The 27,890-nt window shown below is 36.9% G+C and overlaps 2 protein-coding genes across 2 annotated transcripts in view; both read right to left on the bottom strand.

Moving 5' to 3' along the window:
• Positions 1 to 1,149: 1,149 nt before the first annotated feature.
• Positions 1,150 to 9,037, bottom strand: bbs5 (Bardet-Biedl syndrome 5). The gene is made up of 12 exons (XM_073854786.1): positions 8,821 to 9,037; positions 8,510 to 8,592; positions 7,850 to 7,915; positions 7,648 to 7,697; positions 7,441 to 7,568; positions 3,570 to 3,703; positions 3,393 to 3,490; positions 3,251 to 3,313; positions 2,975 to 3,109; positions 2,813 to 2,896; positions 2,549 to 2,572; positions 1,150 to 1,321 (listed from the first exon to the last, which is right to left on the bottom strand). Exons 1-12 carry the CDS (start codon positions 8,880 to 8,882, stop codon positions 1,220 to 1,222), a joined length of 1,029 nt encoding a protein of 342 aa, XP_073710887.1. The 5' UTR covers positions 8,883 to 9,037; the 3' UTR covers positions 1,150 to 1,219.
• A 969-nt stretch (positions 9,038 to 10,006) lies between these two features.
• The window catches only part of col28a2a (collagen, type XXVIII, alpha 2a), a 38,437-nt gene continuing 20,553 nt past the window's right edge, over positions 10,007 to 27,890 (bottom strand). The window contains exons 12-36 of the mRNA XM_073854783.1: positions 26,919 to 26,987; positions 25,362 to 25,430; positions 25,168 to 25,236; positions 23,688 to 23,756; positions 23,273 to 23,341; positions 23,123 to 23,191; positions 22,894 to 22,962; positions 22,720 to 22,791; positions 21,460 to 21,528; positions 21,033 to 21,102; positions 19,837 to 19,907; positions 19,604 to 19,672; positions 19,431 to 19,499; positions 19,235 to 19,303; positions 18,999 to 19,067; positions 18,559 to 18,627; positions 16,696 to 16,764; positions 16,520 to 16,600; positions 16,364 to 16,399; positions 16,226 to 16,262; positions 15,085 to 15,642; positions 14,754 to 14,986; positions 12,561 to 12,795; positions 12,277 to 12,471; positions 10,007 to 12,119 (exon numbers count right to left, since the gene is read on the bottom strand). Of these exons, the coding sequence (XP_073710884.1) occupies positions 12,112 to 12,119; positions 12,277 to 12,471; positions 12,561 to 12,795; positions 14,754 to 14,986; positions 15,085 to 15,642; positions 16,226 to 16,262; positions 16,364 to 16,399; positions 16,520 to 16,600; positions 16,696 to 16,764; positions 18,559 to 18,627; positions 18,999 to 19,067; positions 19,235 to 19,303; positions 19,431 to 19,499; positions 19,604 to 19,672; positions 19,837 to 19,907; positions 21,033 to 21,102; positions 21,460 to 21,528; positions 22,720 to 22,791; positions 22,894 to 22,962; positions 23,123 to 23,191; positions 23,273 to 23,341; positions 23,688 to 23,756; positions 25,168 to 25,236; positions 25,362 to 25,430; positions 26,919 to 26,987 (2,562 nt within the window). The 3' untranslated portion in view covers positions 10,007 to 12,111. The remainder of the gene's footprint in view (positions 12,120 to 12,276; positions 12,472 to 12,560; positions 12,796 to 14,753; positions 14,987 to 15,084; positions 15,643 to 16,225; positions 16,263 to 16,363; positions 16,400 to 16,519; positions 16,601 to 16,695; positions 16,765 to 18,558; positions 18,628 to 18,998; positions 19,068 to 19,234; positions 19,304 to 19,430; positions 19,500 to 19,603; positions 19,673 to 19,836; positions 19,908 to 21,032; positions 21,103 to 21,459; positions 21,529 to 22,719; positions 22,792 to 22,893; positions 22,963 to 23,122; positions 23,192 to 23,272; positions 23,342 to 23,687; positions 23,757 to 25,167; positions 25,237 to 25,361; positions 25,431 to 26,918; positions 26,988 to 27,890) is intronic.

The following is a 27,890-nucleotide window of genomic DNA, read 5'->3' as shown; positions in this document are numbered from 1 at the left end:
AAAAACAAAGACACTGGTGGATCAGACTACATGAGGGTGAGTAAAAAGTGACAAAGATTTCATTTTTGTGTGAACTATCCCTAAAACAAGTCAATTATTTATTCTGGTAACTAGAGAAATAACATGTCTTGTAGCACATTCTCATAAATTTTCTATTACAGAACAACTTCAACATTTGCATGTTCTTTACACAAAAAGCTTATGTTCTAATGCACAAGTCATATTTTGCATTTATTGCACAAGTATAAATATTATACCATTATAAATACATTCATATTATAAAGTAATATATTCCTAAACTTGGTCCAACACATGTTCATATGTTCATTATCAGACATCATATACCAAATAAATACTATCATACAGTATATACACTGCAAAAAATGACTTTCTTACTTAGTATTTTTGTCTTGTTTTCAGTAGAAATATCTAAAAATTCTTAAATCAAGATGCCTTCTCTTGATGAGCAAAATGACCCAAGAAAATAACTCTAGTCCTAAGGCAAATAATATACAACCCAAGTGAAATTGTCCCCAAAACAAGCAAAATTATCTGCCAATGGGGTGAGAAAAAAAATTGTGAAATAAGATTTCGTTTTTCTTAAACACTTAATTCAAGTAAAAATGTCTTACCCCATTGGCATATATTTCTGCCCGTTTCAAGCACCAATTCACCTAAACTGTATATTCCTTGTCCAAAAAATAGTATCACTTTCCTAGGTCATTCTGCCCATCAAGAAAATACATCTTGATTTAAGAATTTTTAGATAGTATTTTTGTCTTGTTTTCAGTAGAAATAAGTAAGAAAGTAATTTTTTGCAGTGTTAGTATGGCTGTCAAACGATTTTGTCGTGATTAATTGCATACAAAATAAAAGTTTGTATTTGCATAATATATGTGTGTTTACTGTGTGTAATTAGTATTTGTATATATACATAAATGTAAGAAAAAATGTTATAAACAAATTTGTTTTATTTATATATATATATATATAGTATAATATGTATTTATTTTTTATGCAATTAATCGCGATTAATCGTTTGACAGATATAGAGTTTATAGAGTAATATAGAGTTTGAATTCTAATATAAATAATGGAGAAAACACTTAATGATGTATGTAAACAATATGAAACAATCTAATTCCAATCTCTAAATGTAAATCTTTTACTGTACAGCTGTACATCTAATGGTCACACAGTCTTATTTCATTTCCCTGTTTTATCCCATGACTTCCCAAAGTCCCTGTAGTGTAAATCCATCCTTCAGTTTCTCTACAGCCAAACCCAGCTCTTCAGAGAAAACTGCTTCACGATCATGTTGCTTAAATAGAGAAATAAAACACATTACTAGAATAGCAATGATCATCAAGACAAAACATTTGGAGTTGGCTTAGTAAACTCAAGTCTTAAAGGGACACTCCACTTTTTTTGAAAATATACTCATTTTCCAGCTCCCCTAGAGTTAAACATTTGATTTTTATCATTTTGGAATCCATTCAGCCGATCTCCGGGTCTGGCGTAATCACTTTTAGCATAGTTTAGCATAATCCATTAAATCTGATTAAACCATTAGCATCTTGCTAAACAATAACAAAAAAGACTTTCGATATTTTTCCTATTTAAAACTTCTGTAGTTACATCGTGGACTAAGACCGATGGAAAATTAAAAGTTGTGATTTTCTAGGCAGATATGGCTAGGAACTGTACTCTCATTCTGGCGTAATAATCAACGACTTTGCTGCCGTAACATGGCTGCAGGAGGCGCAGTGATATTACGCAGTGCTCGAAAATAGTCCCCTGCTATTGAAAGTTACAGAGAGGATTATTTTCGGCTGCTGCGTGATATTATTGCGCCTTCTTCAGAAATAGAAAAAATATTGAAAGTCTTAGGATATTTTTTAGCACGATGCTAACGGTCTAATCAGATTCAATGGATTATGCTAAACTATGCTAAAAGTGGTACCGCCAGACCTGGATATCAGCTGAATGGATTCCAAAATCAAATATTTAACTCTAGGGGAGCTGGAAAATGAGCATATTTTCAAAAAAATATGTGTCCCTTTAATGTTTAAAAAAGACCTTTTTAGTGTACACTCGGAAGTTCCCCAGCAAGCAATTTTGCATTTAAAAGACGTCTAATAGCCATCCAAATACAGCTCAGATGTCCAGACTAAAACAAGGCAAAATTTAGGCTGTCAGTGAAAATTTTATCTACGTAATAAGTAAATAAGTCGAATAAGTAAAACCAAGCAGCTTGTAATCGCTGTTGACTTTGCTTACATGATAAAATTCATTTGTGCAAAAACGCCATGTAACCAAATTAAAAAAGTTTATTTTGGCTAGAACTGGGTTACTCGTAGCCAATTATATTGGGTCTGTAGTTAAGCTAGACGGTGAAATAATGATTAATGCTGTTTTTGGTGACCCAACCCAAGTCTATACAACAGCCAACAGAATAATAATTAACATCATTACAAACTGAGCATAAATTTGTCAACTGTTTTAACTGGGTGATATACTCAGAAATCAATGGTTATAATCCATTTACCTTATTTCCATCTGCAAAGTAGGCCTAAACAAAGACAATAAACAAGCAAAGAGTTAATTATTACATATCGTATCTTTAATGTCACAAATAAGTTTCCACTTTTATCAGAACATGTAAACATTTTTGAAACCAGGCAACAGGTCTGTGGGACATTGTGTGTCATGGCTTAAGCGATCAGCTATTTTGAGACACACACACACACAGATCTACATAGAGAATGACAGCATCATTATGTCTGCAAGTAGCAGATGAAGTAAAACTCACAGTAAATGCATCTGTGTGCTCATCTGGTTCAATCTCCACATCGTCTGGAAGTTGCTCTACAGTCAATTCCTCCAGCGGCTGAGGCTGACAGGACATGAAAATTATCACTGTGTTATCCAACGAACAAATCACATAAATGTCCACTGTGATTTCTTTAAATACCTTTTCCTCCATCTCATATTCCACACCAAAGATGGGGTTTGCCGAGTACACTTTATGTAACGAGTTGATTTCCTTCACCGCATCTTGTAACTTGTCCATCGGATCGATCTTGAATCCCAGCACATATCCTCCTGTCTATGAGAGCAAAGATTGACATGTTTTAGTAAAGAAGTTGATAAATGACTTAAGTTGACTAAATATTAAATGTCAGTGTCATGCCAAATCATGTTATATGTAATATTAATGTTTTTTCTGATAATCCTGGGGTAAACTTACTTGCTGTGAGCTTTCAATGACAAGAGCAAGTCCAAATTTAGAATCTCTAATCCGTATGGAACGCTTAAAACGGTAAAAAAGCAGGATATTAAAATCTATAAATTATTAAAGAGATAAAAAACGAGATAAAAGAAACGCTCACAATCTGCAGATATGGAATGCTGACGTTGAAGCTCTCATTCATGTTGGCATGCCACACGATCCTCACGTTTGTGATAAAAAACGTACCGAGATTACCCTAAAAAAAACACATGATGCTGACGGTCAGATTAGTACCATCATAGTAAAACAGCAGACACACAATGCAGTGTATTACCCTGATCACTAGAGAGATTCCAGACTCCATTAATTTTATGATAAACCTCCTCCTGTGGCAGAAGTCTCAGCTGTTTATTCTGTATCAGAGCTCCTCTTAGCTTAAGATCACGATACATTTTGGAGGTCTCATACGCCCTACAAGAGACATATAACTTTACTTTATTAACTTTTAGTTATGTACTTGTATCTAGCTCCAGTACATTTCCCATAACATTCTATTAATAATGAGGAGATATTATTATATTTAAAAATATGCATATCGTATAAATTTGGATTATATTTCTAGTGGTAAAATAAAACATAGATATACTTTGAGATATAACAGGGTTCCCACACCTTAGTTAACTTCAAATTCAAGGACCTTTCAATGACCTTTTCAATACCCTCAAATTCAAGGACTAAATGTGGGGACACATTTCAAGTGGGAGCAAGGTTACATTGAGATACATTGTTACAGTTCCCTTTCGAGGGAACTCGCGCTGCGTCACTGTGGTGACACTTTGGGGACGCCCCCAAGGGTAAGTGCATCTGAATGTGTATATATAATTCAACCAATGGTGAGGCTTAACGACAAAGACAGGGTGACGCGGGAGCCAGGAAGTATATCGCTATCTGAAATATTGCAAAAGACGGCGTTACAGGGATGCAGGAAGTATGACAGAGAAGACGCAGCGTCTCATTCCCTTCTCAGGGAACAACATTTACATACGTAACCCGAGACGTTTTTATGTGTCAAACACAACTATACAAAAAAGCATTTTGGTATGAATCAACATTTGCATACAGAATATATAAGAATTTAAACCAAACAGCTTGGCATGTGTGCTTAAAAAGTCTAGAATTTTTATAATATTATCCTACACTACACAGGGAATAATATGGATTTTTTTCCAGAAAACTTCTTGCATAAAATAGATTTAAGCACTTTCAATGACCTGTCTCTATGCATGTTTATTTTACAAAAACTTCCCAGGGCCTTGAATTTTCCACCCAGATTCACAAACTTTTGCGGATTTCAAGGACCCGTGGGAACCCTGATATAAGAAACAGATTCAACCCTGCCTGCATGCGAGTTGGTGGCAGTAGTTGGTGTTCATTACTCAAAACGGGAAACCCAAAGATTTTGAGTGCAGTGGTTCTTAAACTTTCTGGAGTGCGCCCCCCCTTTGTGTAGAGTGCATCCCTTGGCCCCCCCCCCCAAAAAAAAATCATTACATAAAACAATCTCAAACTAAAAAAAATAATTTAAACAAATCATTAACCCCTGGTTTTACAGACAAGGCTTAAGGCTAGTCCTAGACTAAGACACATATTTGAGTGCCAGTGCCATTGATGTGTCTTAAGATAAACTCCAGTAACATATTTTTATGAGTCATGTTTATAAAAGGTGCTTAAACATCTTAATTTAAGTAAGGCCAAGTCCTGGTTTTAGCTTTGTCTGTGAAACCAGGTCTAAAGGAAACAATGCAGTGCTGTTGGTTGGTAGCTACGTAAACAAAGAATTTATGATAAAGTAACGTATTTTATAAAATGTCATAAAACTGGGCGCCCTCCAAGGAGGGCCTGTACCCCAATTTGGGAAGCACTTACACTGCAAAAAATTATTTTCAAGAAAAAAACTCTTAGTATGTTTGTCCTGCTTTGAGCAAAAACATCAAAAATTCCCACATTAAGACGCCTTTTCATGATGAGCAAAATGACCCAAGAAAATAAGTCTAGTTTTTAGGCCGAAAATATCAAATTTAAGTGATTTTGTGCATAAAACAAGCAAAAAAATCTGCCAATGGGGTAAGCAAAAAATCTTGAAAATTTTTCTTAAACACTAAATTCAAGAAAATTTTGCTTACCCTATTGGCAGACTTTTTTGCTTGTTTTATGCACAGAATCACCCAAATTTGATATTTTTGGTCTAAAAACCAAACCCACTTTCCTAGGTAACTCTGCTCATCAAGAAAAAGAATCTTAATGTAAGAATTTTTTTATATTTTTACTGAAAACAAGACAAAAATACTATCTAAAAATTCTTAAATTCAAGAAAATGTTGTTTCTTGATGAGCAAAACTACCCAAGAAAACAAGTTCAGTTATTAGACCAACAATATAAAACTTTGAAATTTAATTTTTCTTGAATTTAGCGTTCAAGAAAAACTCTCAAGATCTTTTTTGCTCACCCCATTGGCAGATTTTCTTGCTTGTTTTATGCACAAAATCACTTAAATTTGATATTTCTGGTCTTATATTTGTCTAGGTCATTTTGCTTATCAAGCAAAGCATCTTAATTTGAGAATTTTTTGTTATTTTTACTAAAAACAAGACAAAAATACTAAGAATTTTTCTTCTTGAAAATAATTTTTTGCTGTTTGAATGCTGGGATACAAATCAGCAATCACTTACCAGTTGCACACACATCTCTCTCACCACCGGATTTATGTATACCTGTAATATCTCATGAGCCATATCTTTTTAAAATATTCACATATTTGAATGAGAAATTCCAAAAATGAGATTGGTGTTCTGTTTGTTCCCTCTTCGTCATTTTCGTTTTTCTTCTTGTGCACTGGCTGGTTATGCCGAACAGCTAATCAGAATGATCCGACTTCCAGACGAGCGCCACCACTGATTCAACATGGTGTATCAACCCACAAAACATTAGGGCTGTGTATCGCCAACAGTTTCCCGATTCGATACGTATCCCGATACAAGGGCCCCGATACGATGCGCATCACGATACAAGACTATTACATTTTTGTTCAGAATTAAGTAACATTATTACTATTATTGTTTAATGTACATTGAATAAGCAGTGTTGTAACAGTTGTCTTTTTGCCATTCATTTATTAGCTTTTGGTGTAACTCATAGAAATTCTTAAAATCTCAGAGTTAATACTTAACTTATGTTTTTTTTTTAAACAGTTTTACAAAGAAAAAGTGTCTTACTCTAGGCATTATATTTGTCTCTCATTTCATTATTCTATTTATATATGTGTAAACATGCAGTCAGACTTAATACTATTAAACAGAAATCAGATTATTAATGTGACAGCTACAGTTTGAAGTAACGTTAGCTCTGTATCTCTTCTCTAGATGTACACTTTTCACATGCAAATCTTTGTCATGTTTCTTCTCTTATGCGTTAGTACTGTTTTATAAGAGAGCGACTAATAAGTATAGGCTAAAATATCTTCGCTTTCATACTGAACTCATTGATTTTAAATACGCGTGAGAGAGAGAGGGAGAGAGAGAGAGAGAGAGAGAGAGAGAGCGGCTCGCAGGCACGTGAGCCAGCGAGACAGACACGTAAAGTGAAAGTATACCCCGCTACCTTTAAATCTACATACTCCGCGGGACACATGCGTCCTTTCCATATAGATCACGCACCAGCAGCGATTGATCACGTTACTTTAAAAAGTGCATCCGAATCGATACGGAAGATGCTGTATCGATGCGCACATCGTGAGGCGTCCATGACGATGTATCGTCGTATCGATATTTTGAACACAGCACTACAAAACATGCGACTATGACTTACTTTAGCAGACGATGCAAAACACACTAAAAAAATTAAGGTCGATGATGCTCAAAAGCTGCCCAACCATCAGCTTGGTGTGTGCCGGGCTTTACACTAAAGTGTATTTCATTTATTCATTTAGCTGACGCTTTTATCCAAAGCGACTTACAATTCCTGTATATGTCAGAGGTTGCACGCCTCTGGAGCAACTAGGGGTCAAGTGTCTTGCTCAGGGACACAATGATGTGGCACAGTGGATTTGAACCCGGGTCTCTCACACCAAAGGCATGTCTCTTATCCACTGCGCCATCACCACCCCATAAATGTTTTTATGATGTATGTGTATGTAAATAATAACCAAATACCTGTGAACAGCAATAACAGATGTAAACAGTCTTGGACTTCCTGGAACCACATTGGTGAATATGAACTCAAATCTAGTGTTATTAGATTTGGTCAATATGTAAAGCGCTTCAGTCTGACCTCTTAGTTTCTGGAAACAAAAGAAAATTGAACAGCATCTAGATGAGCTTTTAATTTTTTTTGATAATAACATGAAAATGATATCTCACTGAATTTGCTGTCCTTGTGGTGATATTAATAATGCAGTTGTATCCCACTGCTGTTAAATAAAAACACAAAAACAATATGAATCAGGTAATGATTGACAGTTCTGATATATATTAACCCTCTAATAGTTGAATAATTTGATCACATACACACAATAATCTATTGCTGTGAGAGGCTATTGTTTACAAATTTTCAGATACTCACACAAGTTAACTCTTGGAAGTGCCTGTGAATGCCAGATTATCCTTAAATTGGTCACTAGGAGTCTACCTGTATGAATACAAAATAACAATGGCATTGCATTTTAATAATTTAAGCCATGGGTCTTCAACAGGGGGTCCGGGGACCCTTGGGGGTCCGTGGTGGTATTACTGGGGGTCCTCCAAATAAAGTTTAAATGCAAAATATTTTTGGCGGAAAAATAAAAAATGCATTAATAGGTTATTAATAAAAAATTATAATTAAAAACGAAGAGCATAACATTCACACAATAAAATCTATTCAGCTAAATCAAAATGCTATATAGTATGGCAAAAATTATTATTTAATATCTTTGTAATGTAACCATTATAACAATGTATGTGTTATAAATAATAATAAATACAATATTATTTGATACATGCAGTACTGGGTGGTCCTCGCTCCTCTTCTCTATCTATTAAGGGGTCTTTGGTCTAAAAAAAGTTTGAAGACCTCTGGTTTAAGCAGTATATAAATAGCCATGACTACCAATGACATTGATTTTACCTCATTATACCCCCCCCCCCCCCCAAAAAAAAACAACAACAAAGAAGGTAACTGCAGGTAATGCAGGTAATGATGCTGAAATTGTGATATTTCACATTTAATGCAAAGCTTTCACACCTCTATCGCCATTATTTCCCTTCGTGTCCTCTATTGAATCCAGGCAGTCGATGAGAACCTCGCCTGGTCTGGTTTTCATCTGCCTTAAATGAAACATTAAAGATTTTAAGGTGACATACAGTATAAAACCTAAATGAATCCCATGCTGTTGTATAAGAGGTGCATGAAACTGTAAATGGGTGTCACTGTGACCCTCATACACGATATATATAAACATACTGTACACAACTGTTGTGTAAAATGCATAATGCTAAAACTGTAACTGTATTTTATTGACTTGTTTAATGTTTATGATTATCATGAGAACTTACTGTGCAGTGATATCAAATCTAACATCTCTGTCCTCCCACAGCGCATCTAATACTGACGCCATTATCAATCTGTACTCTCAGATGTTTTATGAGAGATTTAACATAAAATAAATACGGTGATTTGGAAAAAACAAACGCTTTCTTCGTCGCTGGATAAGAGGATTTACCACAGAGCGTCACCACGGCAACGCTAGAGCAGCGTACGGTAAGACAGACGGGACAAACTGCTTTTAGGAAACGCGTTTTATGCCGTGTGCCAAACATAGACCGTAAAAAATAGGTGCCAAAAGATACGTTTTTTTTACTTTTATTGATCAGTGTTTCATTGAAAACTAAATTGATATAAAATATTTTTTATTATGTATTTATTATCTATATTTTGAACCATCTGTTTATATTTTCCTAAACCCCTGATAATAGAGTCCAGACATCAGTAAAATGTCACTCTATTATAGAGTTCAGATGGGGAAATAGGCTAAGTGTGATGGATGTGACAAGTTTTTTGGACGGCATACTTTGTGTGAATTTGTGAATTAAAATGCACAAACCAGAGGCAAACCAACAAATGAAGAAGGGATGGCTCATTTAAAGAAAAAAAAAATATTTAAATTTTCATGTGCACATTTATGAGGAAGAAACAATGTTAAAGGTGCCATAGAATGCATTGAAATAATCTGTTAAATTGTTCTCTTAAGTAAAAATGTTATTGAGAATATAGACATTTCTCCTTTACAGATGTGACAATTTTGAAAGCGGCACTTACCTAACTATGGAAAATAATTTTAACAAAACTTAAGAGACCTCGCCCTGATATTTAAGTCACCAAATATTTATAACTAGTTAAAAACTTTTTCATAATAACTTTTTTATAGTAAGGTTAATATTTGCATAGAATTGCTCAGATCTGCTTTTATATGACTTTTACTGTACATTTAATCAAAAGTGACTTTAAGTGCATTCAATCTATACATTTTTAGTATGTTCCCTGAAAATTAATCCCACAACATCTGTGCTGCTCACACAATGCACTCCCAACTGAGCTACAGGAACCCCAAATAAGTAAATTTATGTTTTCTTTTTTTTTTATTCAGACTATACTAAAATGTACTAAACAAACGAAACTTTCATAACATCATTCATGTATTTTTAAGTTTTTCTTTGCATGCTTTTTTCAAAGTTTGTAAAAAAATGATGGACATTATTATTAACCAAACATTTTATTAATGAAATTCACAAAATTATCAAATCAATGACACCTTCAAAATATAAACCAAATACATTTATAACAGTCAACATTTCTATGTCTACAATTCAATAACGTCTTGTTCCAAAGAACTAACAATGATCAGAAATCTCATCTGGCTCGTTCATTATGGTTTGCATAATCATCTATTGGAATACAAGAATTCAGGTTTGTTATTTTTGTTATGCAACTATTTGCAAAAATATTGTAAAGGTACTGCAAACAAACACACGTAAAGGAATATATACAAAATTTTAGTACTCCAATAGTGACCTTCACTAGTTTCTGATCAAAAATGTATATACTTTTTTTTTTTTAAAAACTAGACATAGACCTACTTGCTTGATGGTGTTTTTGTGACCTAATAAATGCTTCTTTAAATCACAAATTGTATATAAATTTAAATAAAACAAAATACATATACAATCAAGTCCAAGTGAAGACTGCAAATTATATTTTATATGTCACTTGTTACGGCAGTGCACAGATTCTCAGTATATAACATGAAAAATAAGAAATGTTGATATGTTTGAATACTGTATGAATGAATGGCCTGCTGTGTTTATTGATAAAGGCACATTTCTATGACAAAAGGAACAGTCATTATTATAATACCAGTTTTTTACTTCAGCAGGTGCAGTACTTAAAATCTTTAGTTCAGTATTTAAATGGCCGATAAAAAACACAAACTACATCAAACCTTTTCTCCACATTCTTAAAGCGATACTCCAGCCAAATATCAAAATGACCCCATGATTTACTCACCCTCGAGCAATCCAAGATAGACATGACCATCATTTAAACCCCATAAAAGTGCATTCATCCCTCACAGAGGCAATCCACACAGCTCCAAGGGGCCAACAAAGGTCCTCCCTGAGTAATCAATCCAATTGTGTAGAAAAATATCCATATTTCAAACTTTACAAACTGCAACAACCAGCCCCCAGCAACGCCGCCATCCTGGACTCTTACTGTGCATTCACACCAGACGCGGAAGAGGTGGCACAATTCGCACATAGTTGGACGCTTGAACATTTTGAGTTTACTCGCTTTATTTGCGCGTGAAATTCTAGTCATTCAAGACATTCATGCATAAATTTGCATCATAGGAGGGGCTTATATAGCTCAAATTGAGTAAACTTACCAGATTGTTCGACCTCCTCGCTCACTTTTTTCCAAGCAAGATCCTTTTAATTCCTGTAAAAGTACGAAGATGTAGCGTGTAACTTAGCGATTATGATTGTACTCTATTGTTGTTTTGTTTTTCTGTCTCCACTCGCTGCCTGTAATCACGTCACTGCTAGAGCAAGCTTCTTATTGGTTAACATGCCACGAAAATCAGAGTTCAGATTTTTCAACTATCACGCGGCAACGCTTAATTCTCGCGGAACGCGCGGATGCCGCATGATGCCTGTTCGCGTCTTTGCATTGACTTAACATGTAAATCACTCGTGCATGCCGCCTCTTCCGTGTCTGGTGTGAACGCACCATTAGGAGTTTTAGTGTAGTGAGTGCTCTTTGCCATGGGTACGTTGTGCAGTGACTCTCGTGTCGTGAAATGCGTGAGTCCAAGATGGCGGCGCCACTGAAAGCCAGCTACCACAGCCCACAAAGCTTGAAATATGGATTTTTCCTACAATATAGCATTGATCACCCACAGAAGACCCCTATCAACCCCCTGGAGCCGTGCGGATCACCTCTGCGAAGGATGGATACACCCCTTTGGGCTTCAAAGTCAGAAGTTGTTGCCTGATCCCTGTTTCCTACTTATATAAGCTTGGAAAAGCAAGAACATTTATTAAAATAACTCCAAACGTGCTCGTCTGAAAGATGATGGATTGCTTGAGGGTGAGTATATCATGGTAATTTTGTTATTTGGCTTGAGTATTGCTTGGACAGGTTTAAAGCTGGTGAAACAATTTTATGATGCTAGTATCTCATCAAATAATTAAAGGAGTGAGTGTTCTATCACATCCATCATTGGAGACCTTCAAAGTTAATTTTTGAAGGTTCAGTGTAGAGTGCCTGAGGTGAGATCTTCATCCATGTTAACCAGCTGTAATGAGAAATAAGGACAATATCTTACATTTACTTAAATACCAAATAAAAGCACATTAAAGCACATGTTAACTTTCATATTTTCAACTAACTATCACAAATATGTTGGTATTATCTGAATGCGCTCAGTCTGCAGTGTAAGGGTGTTATAATACCTTTACTGGCGAGGACACACGTCTTCTTGCACTCTTCCTCTGTTTGGAAACGGTTCTCGTTGCCTTGGCAGCCTCCGTACCAGAACTGTGCACAAGAGTTTGCCTGCTTGTCGTAGTACCAGCGGATGTTGTAATCTCTACAGGAACCTTGACTTAAAGTCAACAGACATCGTGGATCCAGAGGAACTAATGACTCTGATGCAGAGAGGTAGAGAAAGTCATATTAATAATAATATTTCATTGACTGGACAATCATGGAGAGTCATGTTGTGTGTTTGTATTACCTTTAATCACAACCGGACGAGGCTTTGTGTTCACGTTTACTGACCCTGATGAGGATAATGATACTGATGTAGATACTGATGAGGTAGAGGAAGATGATGTAGATGAAGAAGATGAAGATGTACTGGTTCCTGGCTGGACGGGCTGAACAGTCTTATTGACAACAACAATGGTGCCTCCGCCTTGACTTTGGGTTTTTATGTCAAGGTCTTCCCCTTCAAAGTCATCTTTGTCCACCTAAATAGTAGGCATAACATAAAATTAAACGGTGGCCTGGTGCATAAGCATTAACCAAAGTCCGTCTGATGCATACTGTAATCCAAACTGGCAAGAACTTTTAATAATCTGATTCGAGGCCAATGTTTCTGACATTGCAGCAAAATGAAAGTGTTGCAAATAGTAGGATGTGAGTGCGCAACTATTTATTTTCCTGATGTTTTTGTCATGGCTGAAGCAGCAACTAAGAAAAAGAAACCCAAGGTTTTGTCGGAGGAGACCAGAAAGAGAAAACGGGAGAGTGACAGAATAAAAAGAAGGACGAGGATCAATTATATTGAAAGTACCTATTTTTTCAACTGGCGCGTTTCCCGGGCAACGCTCAATTCGCGGCATTTGCGCGAACTAGACGTGTAAATAAGGCGGAATCGCGTCTGACACGCAGCGCTTTAGCCCCATTCGCGCCGCGAGACCTCCAGACGCGCGTCAACGCGCCTTTACATTGACTTAACATTGAAATCACTCACGCTTGACGCCTTTACCGCGGCTGGTGTGAACGCAGCATGATGACATGATTTTTGTGTTTGTGAGTCAAACAGGACAACCCAGTATCACGAAATTGCGTGACTATTTCACGCATGGACCAGCGTGACAATGTCACGCTTTGCCGCGTTTGAGCGTGTGCATGTCACGCTTTCTGTTTGTGTCGCTGTCACGTATTGGTTACTCAACTTTTTTGTCCTAATTTCTTACCATTGTCGCTTCGGTTTAGGGTTAGATTTACATAAAATGACACCCTTACCTAAACAAACTCTAACCCCAACGTCAGGTGACAATTGGTTAAAGTTTAGAAAATATAAAAGAATAAGTATTGTATCTTTTTATTTTATAAACCAATACTTAAAGTGACAAATACTTAAAGTGACATATAACACAAGCACCAAATCTAACCCTAAACCGAAGCGACAATGGTTTGAAAATAGGACAAAAAAGTTGAGTAACCAATACGTGACAGCGACACAAACAGAAAGCGTGACATGCACACGCTCAAACGCGGCAAAGCGTGACATTGTCACGCTGGTCCATGCGTGAAATAGTCACGCAATGTCGTGATATAGGGTTGAACAGGAATATGGCAATCTCAACATCGCAGACTCTCCAAAAAATGTCTTTGGGGCAGAATCTCACTGGCCATTTTGGCTTTATTATTCCACTGTGGAAATCTATAGAGTCACGTCATCCATCTTTTTTACAGTCTACGCTTAAAAAAAGGCTGGGTTATTTTCAGCCCAGCGTTGGGTCAAAAAGGGACAAACACAGCTTTTGGGTTAAATTAATCCAGAAAATTTTTATTTTTGGCCCAATGACTGAGTTAAAACAACCCAGCACAGGTTAAATGTTAACCCTTTAGTTAAAGGGGTGTGCATAAGACTGACATGACACCTTCATAATAATGACATTGCACGTGTCATGAACATGAAGGAGATTTTATGCACCTTTATGTCAACTGTCATTAAGTGGCCTTCACTCAATAATGTCATTTTTTTATGCAAAGATGACATTGTTTGGGATGTCTTTGTAATGACAACTTGACATAAACCAATACATCATAACTTGTCATAATAATGCCATAGCAGATTCATGTTCTAAGGACACTACCTAGCTTTATGGTTTCACATTACATATGAAGCAATTATAATTGTGTCATGAATATTTTTCTGACCACTTTTTACCAGTGAAACAAATTAAATTTGTCATTAAAATGTCATGTCAGTGTTAATACTCTGTCAAGTTGTTTTATAACAACGTCATTAATATTTTTCTTGACCTCAACTACAGTGGTACACATTGAAGCTGAAGCTAGATAGTATCTTAAGTTTGATAAATAAACTGCTATGTCATGTTTATGACAGATTTATGACAAAATTATGTTGTCTTGGTAATGTGAAATCAAACTGACTGAAGATGGTGTTTATAACCTGTGTTTTGAGAGGGCCGGGGTTGATAGGAAGAGGTACGGTGTGTCCTCTGCCTCTGGTGTGACTCTGAGTTCTGTCCACTGTTTCCTGAAATCTGCTTGCAAAGGCGTTATCTTCATAGCCGTTGTTATAGCCGTATCCATTATTTCCATTAAGCCCGTTGGAGACGCGGTTGTAGATGAGGGCTCCATTTTCATCCTCACAGAACTGACTCACCAGCTTAGATTCCAGAGCTGTATGAATAGACCAAACACGGACGTTTGTGAATGTTTATCAATCATGATATGATTATACTGAATATATATTTATATAATTTTTCTTTCATGCTTACCTGGCAGTGTGTTGTAGTCATCAATGAGAAACATGTGCTCACTGTCAGGGTCTGAGGCAATGAGGTTAAGCTCTCTAAGGAACTCGGTTTGTGTTGGGTCAGAGGTGTTAACTATACCCAGTGCATACATCTCAATGTTAGCCACTTGAGCCTCACGCACGGCAATATCCAGTTTAACAGGTTCTCTTTTATCCGTCTGTCCGTCTGTAATGACGATGGCAACTTTCCTGACACCGTTCCGGGCACTGTAGAAAGCTTCCTGCGTGGCTTTACGGATGGCCGTGCCCGTGTAGGTGCCCTCTCCCATGTACGGCATGTTCCTGATGGCCTTCTTCACATCCTGCTTCGTCATGTATCTGGCCAGATTAAACTCCAGATGGACTTCTAAGCTGTAGAGAACCAGGCCGATTCTCGTGGCGTTGCGGCCCACCGTGACGCGGTCCACCAGCGCTGTGACAAAGTCCTTGATGATCTCAAAGTTTTCTGGACCCACGCTCTCCGAGCTGTCGATCACAAACACCAGCTCCATCGGCCTCTCCTTACACTTGATGCCGCATCCTAAAAACATCAGAAGTAAATAATTGCAACTAAGCATTTTATATTCAGGGTTCCCACACCTTTGTTAACTTCAAATTCAAGGACCATTCAAGGTCCAATACCCTCAAATTGAAGGACTTAAAGGTGTAGCGGAGGATTTTCTCGAATATTTGAAAAGAAAATGCATTTTTAAAAAATGCACTTGCGCAACACTCCTGATTGTCAACTAGGAGGACCAAAAAAAGCATTTTGGTATGAATCAACATTCACATACAGAAGCATTTAAAGCAAAAAGTTTAGCACATATGCTTAAAAGGCTAGAATTTTTATAATATTATCCTACATTACTCAGGGAATAATATGGATTGCATAAAACAGATTCAAGCACTTTCAATGACCTGTATCTATGTATGTATATTTTTAAAAACTTCCCAGGGACTTCACAAATTCACAAACTTTCAAGGATTTCAAGGACCCGTGGGAACCCTGCATATTGAAAGATGATGTAAGCAACTATAGCCACTTACATTTAGACATTTGACAGACGCTTTTATCCAAAGCAGTGCAGCAATCATTTGTTTAAAGAATTTAATCGGAGACTTACCACAGATCTCTTTTATCAGCTTGATTATATCCTCTCTCTGAAAAATAAATGATTGGTTAACATTAATATTCTGTGTAGTTGTATAGTGACCGTTAAACTAATATCTATGTTCAGATGTGCACAAATGTTTGAACTTACCGTCAGGCCTGCCTCGCCCTTGATTCCTTGTCTTCCCTAAAGAGACACAATATAACACATATAAAACTCACTAATGCATTGGTGTTTTAAGCAAAATTATAAGTATTTATATAAAAAACACTTCCAAAAAGGATGGTTAATAATAACTAGACTCACAGATAGTCCAGGGGTCCCGGGGTCACCCATGTCACCTTTGCCACCTTTAGTTCCCCTCTCGCCCGGAAAACCACGATCACCCTACAGGGCACGCACACGGAAACAAATTAAGTGGGTCGTATAAATGTGGACTCGGTAAAATGTTGGCAGGTACAGAAGGTGAACCAAAGCCTCACCTTGGACCCTGGAAGTCCCTCTCCTGATGGACCCCTTGGCCCGGTCACTCCTGGAGCTCCCTGATCACCCTGATGGATTCAACAAACACAATAACTTTCTTACCCAGCCATTATATTGCATTAGAAATGGCCAATCAGTCCCTCCAGAAAAACATGATTGGGTGATTCTCACGAAACCATTGAAACACCACGGCACTAATGATTTTAGCTTTAAAATGTGTAATATAGTAACATTAAAAAGCATCAGAATTAACACAATACTGTGTTTTACCTTGCACAATGTGTGATTTCAACATAAGAATTTATAATTGTAAATTTTATCTCATTTTCTGCTGAAATTCTCATTACCGCACCGCAATGTGTCCGGCTGTGTTTGAACATGCGTTATGTTGTAATTTAATCAAATTAACACAAAAATATTAAGAAAAAAAATAAATGGATGTTTTGCTAGACTACTTTAGATGACAGAAAAAATATTTACTGAATATTCATGTATAATAATAATGAAGAAAAATTAGGAAAATGATGTGTCCATGCCTGATGTTCTCATCCTCCGCAACACTTTTTGAGAACAGTTTAAGCACACATACAGAATTTTAATAAAGTTTGATTTTGAGTGACCAAGCACATGGACCAGTTACTTCAAGATGGCTACCAGGTAAGATCATTTTTTTACAGTTAATTTGAAATATTGTCTTGTCAGAATGCTTACACGACATTTTGATTATCATTACCGCAACAGATGCTTATTAAATGTTCATTTAATTAATAGAAGCATAATACTTTGATTTTAAATGCATGTGCAGAATCTCCAAATTATGTTCTTTCAGGTTTGTCATGTCATTTTGAAAATATGTCAGTGTTGATGTTTTCTGACTGTTGCTGTAATGAGATTTTTTAGGACTAATTTTTTAAATTATGTTACAATAAGTGTTAAATGATAAGTAAAAGTTTTTAAATTAATGTTCCCATTTACTCCAGACTTTGTTTTTCAATGTCTGGTGGGAAATAAAGTAAATTTCAGCAATTTTAATAATTTTCATGCTTGACATTTTTAAAACCAAGTTTTCGTGAGAATCACCCGATTATGCGATCGCGTGATTTAATGCATAATCAGCCAAAAGTCTGCATATTTATGCAGGGGCCGTATTTTTTAAATGTAGCACTTTCGGCGCATAAATTGCAGATTTCCATGCGCAAAATATGCAGGCTTGCATGATTTCATAATCCTGCATTTTCGTATCAAAAAGTCACATAAAGAGTTTCGTTGCAAAACGAGATAACTCCGTTTTTTTATTTTTCAGAAATCTCGTTTTTTTGGTTGTGCATTCCAATTTATATCAATTCAACTGCAGTTGGTTTGTTTTGATTTAAACCTTCATAACTTAAAAAATACAACTAAGTAGCACCATAAAACAAAATAATAACATGATAACAAAATAATAAACATGTTTTGACAAAAATGTTAAAAATGGATTTATCTCGTTTTGCAACGAAACTCTTCACATATATCTTAGCAGAAAGTTGAAAAATGTTGCATTTACTTCACACAAGCGCAGCCATGTCCCCTGTTGCAATGGGAACATTTTGAAATGACGTAATTACGCGACCGCAGTTTTTGGAAGTTCCCGCATGTTTTGCAAGTTCTCGCAATTTCAACACATAAAATTGCATAAATATCCCGCATATTCCATTGCATTTTTTAAGAAAGTGTGCCGCAAGATCAAGGACTTTTGCCCACAAAAAAACTCCGCATTTTTCTGGAAGGGCAGTTATATACATAATTATAAAGCAAACATACAAATTTACTATATTGCCCAGCCTTAAATATGTGTTTAATTTGGCAATGGACAGTTAACATACCTTGGGTCCCTGAATACCCTCCCCTGGGGGCCCGTGTGGCCCTGGAGGACCTGCTCTTCCCATGTTGCCCTGCAACATTAAGAAAGGATAGCATTAAAGGATGAGCAGACAGCTTGGCTGTGTCCGAATGAAACAGCCCATATACCCTTAAATAAATAGTGCACTATTTGAGGGGACATCCATTTTTAGTGGTGTCCCGAAATCATTACTGAGTAAACTCATTCAACCCCCAATGCATCGCAATAATGAGCGTATATTGGTGAACTAATGTAGGAAATAGTGAATGAGGGAATGGGGGCTATTTCGGACACATCCCTTGTCTTTCTTAATTGTCATAACAATCCCAGGAACGCCATTAAGACTCAGTACCCTTGTTATGGACATCAGTATTAGTTTCATTATAGTAATCTGTTAGAGATACAGCCTATTATGGGTCTTACTGGTGGTCCTTGCACTCCTTCACCAGGGGGTCCTGGCAAACCAGGTAAACCCCTGAATCCAATGTCTCCCTAAAGAATAAAATCAACACAGGGGAATTAAAAAATTATTAGAAGCTATGTCACTAAAATGAAAAACTGCCAATTGATACCATCATGTACAGAATTAAATAATCAAGTTTTAAAGAGCCTGATATTTTAATGTATGCTGTGCACGTTCAAGTAGTAGGTAACTTTACCTTTGGTCCAGGAAGACCAATCCCCTCTGGGCCGGGCTCACCTGGTGGGCCTGGTAAACCAGGCAGACCCTGTATAAGATCACATAGGCAAACATACTTGAACAACAAACCTAGACACCTAGATAGTTTTTGGTATTAGTGGACAACAACCTATGGTGACTAAAAATAAAATTTTCATCTAAACACAGTCACTTACCACCGGACCAGGGAATCCTTCACCTTTAGGCCCGAATGGCCCGGGTGGGCCTGCGTTACCTCGATCACCCTAAATTGCGAAATGGTAGGAATGTCATTCGTGGTTAATATTTCCATGTTTCTTCCACATGATTGTCTGTATCACAATATCACTTTTTATTCTACATTGCATACCTTCGGACCAGGTAGACCATAACCAGTCTCTCCAATAGGTCCTGGAGGTCCTGCGGGACCCACGTCACCCTGCAGGCATAGAGCGATAATGTCATAGCATTGCTTCTCATTTTTATTGCACAGATTATCTATGATGAATGTGAATTGAACTTTCTGATTCATCGGTTTGGCGGCAGGCCCATAACATGACTGTCTGTCAGCCTGCGGGGCGTGGCACATCTCATATTTCTTACCTTGGCTCCTGCAAGAGCTCGCCCAGGTGATCCTGGCATTCCGAGCCTTCCTGGTATACCCGGCTCTCCCTGAAAGCAACAGTATATAAGTGCCGATGATGTAATTTCATTACTTGTAATACCATTGGGAAAGCACAGTTTTCATTTCATAACTTTTAGAAATGACCATTTTATGCAGAGTTAGAGCCGAGATTTTCACTGTTATTCAATTATCATTTTTGATTTGATCTTTATGGTGTTATAGTTGAAATCGTGTGCATTTTCTTTTTATTTAAGTTATTTTTTGGACATTTTGCATTGATTTGATAGACAGTATGTACTCTTAAAACAAACGATGCTAAATAGCACTAAAAGTGGATCATAGGGGAACCATTTAAAGTGCCATATAGCACCTATGTGGTACGTGGAAACCCTATTGTGCTATATAGAACCACATCTGGTGCTATAGTGGTGCTATATCACCCCTGTATGGTTCTTCATAGGTGCTTTATAGGTGCTATATAGCAGTGGTTCTCAAACTTTTTCACCGTGCGGCCCCCCTTTTGTATGGCGCATTCCTTCGCGGCCCCCCCAAAGAAAATTTATGACAAGAAACTGTTTTAAAACTAAACTTTTGATTAAACAAAACATATGAAATGATAAGAAGTAGTCTTATTTTTTTAGGTTTAATTGCAAAGAATTCATGATAAATTAATTTATTTGATAAAATGTCATAAAACTGGGGCCCCCCTGGCACCATCTCGCGGCCCCCCAGTTTGAGAACCACTGCTATATAGCACTACAATGGTTCCCCTATGATAATGAGCTTTTAGTGCTATTTAGCACCAATTTTTTTGAATGTGTAACAGGAGGACAGTAGTGGAGAGAGGGGTACGGGATCGGCAAAGGACATCGAGACAAAATTCAAACTTGGGTCGCCAAAAATGCATCTGCACCATATGTCGGGGCACTGCCCTGCACTACACCATTGGCTCCAACATCCATTTTCTTTATTAAACTTTCAAAAACCTTCAGGAGTTTGCATATAACCTTTTTCCTATTTTCTAATACGTTTCTTACTTCAAATCAAGCATGGTCATTCTTTTCAGAGCATGTTTATACTTCTTAAAATCACTGTTGCAAAATGATAGGAAATTGTAAAACTAATACCACAAAAAATTGAGCAATCACTCTTTGTTTCTTTAGAAGCTCTCCCTTTGCTCCTGAGGGGCCACTTATGCCAGGAGGACCTGGCAACCCTCGAACCCCACGTTGGCCCTGGTCTCCCTATAAAGAATAGAGCACAAACTTTCAAAATTTAGGTTATACTGACACACATCATCACAGGCCTTGCTAATTCTTAACCTTTAAAGTTTAACATCTATTAGAAGACAAAAACAGAGCTCAGAGAAAACCATGAAAATTTACTACAGGTGGATATTCATTTCCTGAAAGAAATCTTAATGCAACAAAAGCATACAGTCAAAATTTTAGGTAAGTTTGTGTTTTAGCTTTTAAATCTGTGTAGATTTTAATTCCAGTATGATGCTGATGTTACAGTTAAGATAAAGCCATAAAAGTCATATATTCAAAGAAATACTACTTTAAATGAATATATAATGAAGTTTCTAGTGACTGAAGTACCTTCTCTCCTTGAGTACCAATTCCTGGTGCACCCTCAGGTCCCCTAAAACCTGTGACTCCAGGTTCACCCTAAAAACAAAAGGTGTTGGTGAGTATTTGCTATGCCACGGTTACTAAAGTTACTAAATTATTTGCCTCTCTGCTCAGAGGAATATCCAGTGTTCGAATAATGTCAAAGTTTATGGGGGTCCCCTAGCTAAGCATCCCCCCATTATAGGGTCGCCATGATTTAACAAAGTAAGATGTGATCCTGGATCAACATTTTTTGTTTGCACTGGATCAATGTTTTAATCAAAGAAACCCATAATAACCATTAACTTAAACTCAAATTTTTTAAAAGCCCCTTACCCAATCCGAAATCAAACAATCCGTCAATTCCTCCAGAAATCAGCGTGAGGTGCACTTGAGAGTTTACATGTATTTCAGATTAGTTTATTACGAAATTGGGAAAAATAATGGACAGTATCGCTTTGTGGCTGCGCAGCATGAGAATTAAAAAATAAAAAATTATGTAGTATATTAATTTTAATAAAAGACAGGGGACCTTTACCAAAAACAGGGGACAGGGGAGGCTTTATAAGGGGTCCCTCAAAGTTTGTTAGGAGGTCCGGGACCACCCCAGCACCCCCTCAATTCAAACACTGGGAATATCTAATACTGTATCAGTAGCAGCATAAGTTTAACTGTACAACTTTTAATATGTATCGGCCGATGATGCTTGCTATGCTTCTCAATGAGTTACGGTGAAATGCCGCTACATCCAAAAGCCAGAGGGCGCTCTCGTGCAGAAACTCAATATGCGCTGCAGATGAAGAACCATACACACGCAGCTATGAAACGCAGCTCCAGGAAATGTCTTAAGGATATATTTATATTGCTGTTCTTCAAACCTTTTCAGGTATATTAATGATAATAAAGAATATGTATAAAGATTATGTTTGCAGGTGTTGCTTTCCCAAATGCATAAACGATTCAAACTAACAGTGATTTCAGATCGATCAATCATAAGAAGAACAATGTCGCACACCTGTTAGTTCCGGATAGGTGTGTTGGATAGAGAGACAATGAAGTCCAAACATATATAAAAATAAAGGGTATCCCGCACACTATTAACTTGCAATATATCAAAAATATTTATTGTGACGTGATACATATATATGCCTGCGGAAGAACTTGTGATCGAAACGTCGCAATAAATATTTTTCATATTTATTTTTCAAATTACCTCACACCTTTCCAGATATCAAAATGTTGAGTTACCTTTTGTCCTGGTGCACCATCCTCTCCGGGAAGCCCAGGTACTCCAGCCAGCCCAGAAGAACCAGGGTCACCCTGAAAAAATACTATGAGTTAAGTTTTTGGACCTCACCAAATCTTAAAAATGTTTTAAATTAAGCAAATTTTAAGAAAAATCCATCCATAAATAAGCATTACCTTTGGTCCAGGTTCTCCATGTCCTCTCTCTCCCGGGGCTCCCATCTCTCCTGGCAAACCTTGTTCTCCCTACAACAAAAATCAGGAGTTGATAAAGGATAAAATATAAAATTTTGTTCTGCATTTTTCCCACCAACGTAACGTGGCAAAGTGACACGAAAAACCCAAACAAACAACAGTTTGCTATTTATGACATTATTCTCTTCTGTGTGTTTCAAGCAATACCAACCTTGGGTCCAGGTAAGCCCTCTCCTGGTACCCCTCTACCTCCTGGTGGCCCTCTTGGACCTTCAACACCCTGATGTTGAGAATTGTTGAATATTAGAAACCCAAACTTTCATTGCAAGATCACCAATAACGATAAAATTATTATTTTTACCTTTTCTCCCTGAATTCCAATCCCTGGGAGCCCAATTGGCCCTGGCAAACCCGGTTGCCCCAGCTCGCCCTAAACACACAGACAAAAGGTCAGTTTCATTAATAACAATACACTTGTAATATTTCTAGAAATATAGACTTATGAGAAGGATGGTGAAGGATGCTATTGGATTTATAAGTTCAGGTGTTTTGTCAATACTACCAGGTGAGCGTGAGGCAGCTGTTTCTTTGAATCTTTATCTATTCCCACAGTAATTTGACCTGTACCGCCCTCCCGTCTGCTTTATAACCCCCAATCTTTCACCATCCAATCAGCTTCCAGCATTTGGGCTGCTTTGCAAACTTCATTAACTCTTTTGTGTGTTATGTTGTGCTTGTGTGAATCTCATTCATGGCCTGACATATTTACAGCCCACCTTGTCGCCTTTGATTCCAAGGCCCGATTGTCCTCTTGGTCCTCTCGGCCCCTCGAAGCCTCGATCCCCCTGTTAAACAAAAGAAGAGTTATCGCCCCAATGTCTCTTAAATGCTCACTTTCCTTTCTTCAGCTCAGAAGCGTTCATTATACGTATTGTTACTCCGTCTATAGAAAACTTGAATTACATAAAACACCTGTTATTCTTGTAATGGTCCGGCTAAAGACATCTCTTAAAGACATCACTGCTTCAATTTCATATGTGTGTGTTGCTGGGGTGCACTAATAATGTTGCTTGAATTTCTCTATGTTTATGATATTTGTAAAAAAGCACTATACTGTATAAATAAAGATGTCTTGACTTTATTCTGGAGAATACTGGCTGATGTTGACTAAAAGGGATAGAGATAAACCTTTTTTTAAATAGAACATACATCAGCATGAGTAAAAAACTTAACTATCCAGGCCATTTCATGAACTCTTTAAGACTCTTTAAGATGCAGAGTATTAAAATGTAACCATGGGTCTCGCAGAATGCATAAAGATTGAGTAAAATTGCTAACTTGAGGACACAACGCAAGAAAACTTTAAAGGGGACATATCATTAAAATCTGACTTTTTTCCCCCAGTGCTTCTATCAACCTAAAAAAAGTGGGAAAAAAACAGTAACTTAGTTTTGGTAAACCATTCTCTGCGAGCATTTGAAAAAATAGATAATTGAAATTTGGCTCCCCTTGTGATGTCAAAAGGGGATAATACCGCCCCTTAATCTGCATTATCCAACCACTGCACTCCATTTAGTGTAGAGATCAGCTAATTTGCATTTTAAAGGACACACCCAAAACGGCAAATTTTTACATGTTATAATAAATTATATATAAATATTATAAATGTTATTTTAAGATTAAACTTCACATAAATGGGAACATCAAAGATTTTTTTCACATCTTAAACAAGTCTTGTGAAATGTCTGCTTTAAAATGTCGTGTTAATAATCACTCATTTATTGCACAGCGTTGAACAAACATCAACTAATAGCCTTAAGTTTCAACCCAAACACTTAGCAGGGAACTTCAGAAAGTCCTAATCTTAAAGGAACAGTATGTGAGAATTTATATCAATTAATCATAAAATGGCCCTGATATGTCACTAGACATTAAGAAATTATTTTCATTTCAAATACTTATATCACTCACAACAGTGGTCTGGCCAGGATATTGTCATTTAAAAAGTGGAGTTGCAGCCCTCAACTGATGTTTATGTTGTCATGTTGTATATTGGCCACCAGTTGTGTGACTGCAGTACCAGTTTTAGCCACAAGTTTTGTGATTGCAGTACCACAATCCTACATACTGTTCCTTTAAATGCATTTGTTTACTTATATACATTTCAAACTGCCTTTGGGTTTTACAAATCACCTGCTAGATTAAATAGCAGAAATTGTGATCATTCATGGTTCTGTGTTTTTGGGCTATCCTTACCTTTGGACCCGGAAAACCCTCTCCTTGCGGTCCTTTCTCGCCTTGAACACCCTGTGGCCCTTGAGGACCCTGATTTGATGGACAAAATAAAAGTCATAAAACAACCACAGCGCAAGATAAATTATTTAATTAGGCGCAGAATCTATGTGAGTCTGCCTTTTTAATAATTTCAGATTTTCTTCTTGCATACTTACAGGCAGACCCGGCTCGCCAATGCCAGGTGGACCCGGTGGACCTGGTCTACCCTGAAATCCCAAGTCTCCCTGCAAATGGATCAAAGCGGTGAGTAATTTAAGCAAATAAAGAATAAATAAGTCATTTAACCCCATAACTGTCACACCACCCTTTTGAGTGGGGGGGGGGTGAAAAGTTGATTTGCACTTCAAATGAATATAACTCTGGCATTTTTTGGGCTAGAAGCTTAATCTTGGTCTTGTTTTAAAGAAGACAATTTAAGGTGACATATAGTAGGATTATCAATGTTTTAGGCGCACTCTTATCATAAATGAATCAATTACTCTCCCTACATAATTTATTTTATAAAACACTGAAAAAATCTGTATTCTAGAGGCTTAGACCTTTCCAAAGATATATAGTTTGTCACGATTCGATTCAAAATATTGAAGTAAAGTCAGGTGTTCCTCAGGAGGAACGGTGACAGTAAAAGGATTAAGAAATAAGTAAATATGACTGTCCTTGTGAATCACTTAATTCAAATGAAAAAAGAGCAACGCTTTGAGGTCAATTAAACTCCCAGATTGGGGGCACAGTTATGCAGAGTCTCATATGAAAATTAGCCATGTTTTTTTATATAGTTAAAGTGTAGTAATCATGTTTAAGCTTATTGTTTACTCTTTGTAAGACATGGTTAAACTATGGTTATTGTCGCAAAAACATGGTTAATTTGTGGTAATCTATTGTTACTCGGAATACCACACACATCCTAAAAACTAAATGCAAAACATTTTGATTGCCCCCTGGTGGCTGGCTGCAGTATAGGTCATAAACCCCACCCTCTCCATAAACTCCGCCCTCTTCATGGGACATGAGCAAAAAATTAAATTACACTTCAAATACATTTTTCTGTTATTTTATTTCTTAGCATGTTAATGTACTTTTAAGTGTTTGTGTTTGTTTTTCCAATAAGTTTGTTTTAAGTTAGTTATTAGATGCTATTAAAAAAGCGGTGTGATGACTTGAATTGTGAATTAAACGCAAAAATGGGCGGGACCTTAATACCGCGGCTCCACCTCACTATTATTACTGTGCAGTCTCTGGCCTTGCGACGTCACTTTTGTTAGGCTTCTGATTGGCCAAGGTGGTTTTACGATTTGGGTTATATCGCCGCCTGCTGGTGTGGCATGCTCTTGACAGCGCTTAATAGCGTATTTTTGCTTTTCATGATGACGGAGATTTATTTTAAACCGAGCATGTGTGGACGGGATTTTTTTTGGGAAGAAAAACTCCGGTTATAAAAATACCCGTGTCCGTGTGGACTAGGCCTCTGGTTGCAAATGACATCATTGGGCAAGATAATAGAAATATTGGCTTCATTTTTTTTTTTAAATGGAAGTTTATGGATACGCTTTGTCCATCTTTATCAACAGTCTATGATTGTAATCATGCTTTTTTTGTTGTAAAAACCATGGTTAACTTTCGTAAGGTCTACCATAGGTCAATGTTATTACCCATGATTTGTAGACATTTATGTTTATTAAATTGTTCATTGTAAAGTCATAAATGAGTTAAACCTTCGGTCCAGGAAGTCCAATTCCACTGTCGCCTTGAATTCCAGGTAGACCCGGAGGGCCGCGCTCACCCTGTATTAACAAATAAACAAAAACACATTAGAAATGACCAATTCCAATAATATTTTCATAACAGTGATCCTTTTCCACAAACTTCAGTCAAAACTCATCACACTTTCAGAGTCCACAGCTGGAACACAGAGAGGTGAATTTTGCACAAAACAAATCACAAATATGAAATCTCACACATTTATGATATCTCCTTTGACATTCTGGAATTTTTTGTTCGTGTCATCATGCGTGTCCGTGCATGAAAAGAGAAAATGCGCTAAGGTCAGCATTTTTCCATGGGAAACATTTTTGCTGCTTGGATTAAGATGCTATGACAATCATCTCAGAAACATCCGCAGACCATTTACTGACTGTCTGATGTGTACACGAACCTGGCATTAGCTTTCATTTGAATGGCTGGTCTTACGCAACTTCTGGGAGATTTTTAAAGGTCTGCCTTAAAACAATGAGATAACAACAACCTACTAATCACTGTATTTGTAAAAGTTTGTATTTGTGTTTAAGACAAGAAAAGTAAATATGCGATTTTGGTAGCACATTGCATTAGCCATCTAAATGGTCATGACTTTAACCTCTTAAGCGCCCCACCCTATTGAGATAAATCTACACTCTTGGAGCTTTCAAACAATATACAGTTTGTCATGATTAGATAAGAATTCATATGCAAACATTGAAGTAAATGTAGTCATCCTGCTGGTGGGACAGTGACATTTAGCAGAAAATAAATGTTTTGAGGCACACTCTCATCATAAATGAATCAATTACTCTCCCTACATAATTTATTTTATAAAACACTGAAAATATCTGTATTCTAGAGGCTTACACCTTTCCAAAGATATATAGTTTGTCACGATTCGATAAACATTCACATCCAAAATATTGAAGTAAAGTCAGGTGTTCCTC

Source organism: Misgurnus anguillicaudatus, chromosome 17 (assembly GCF_027580225.2).
Source record: "Misgurnus anguillicaudatus chromosome 17, ASM2758022v2, whole genome shotgun sequence".
NCBI classification, from domain to species: Eukaryota; Metazoa; Chordata; class Actinopteri; order Cypriniformes; family Cobitidae; genus Misgurnus; species Misgurnus anguillicaudatus.
The sequence above is the reverse complement of the archived record's forward strand: the minus strand, read 5'-3'. Positions and strand labels throughout refer to the sequence as shown.

Coding starts and splice junctions, on each gene's coding strand:
- bbs5 (XM_073854786.1), bottom strand. CDS start 8,882: ATGGCGTCAGTATTAGATGCGCTGTGGGAGGACAGAGATGTTAGATTT. Junction 7,916..8,509: donor GGGAAATAATGGCGATAGAG/GTGTGAAAGCTT, acceptor GTATTCATACAG/GTAGACTCCTAGTGACCAAT. Junction 3,704..7,440: donor TCTGTTATTGCTGTTCACAG/GTATTTGGTTAT, acceptor TGTCTCTTGTAG/GGCGTATGAGACCTCCAAAA.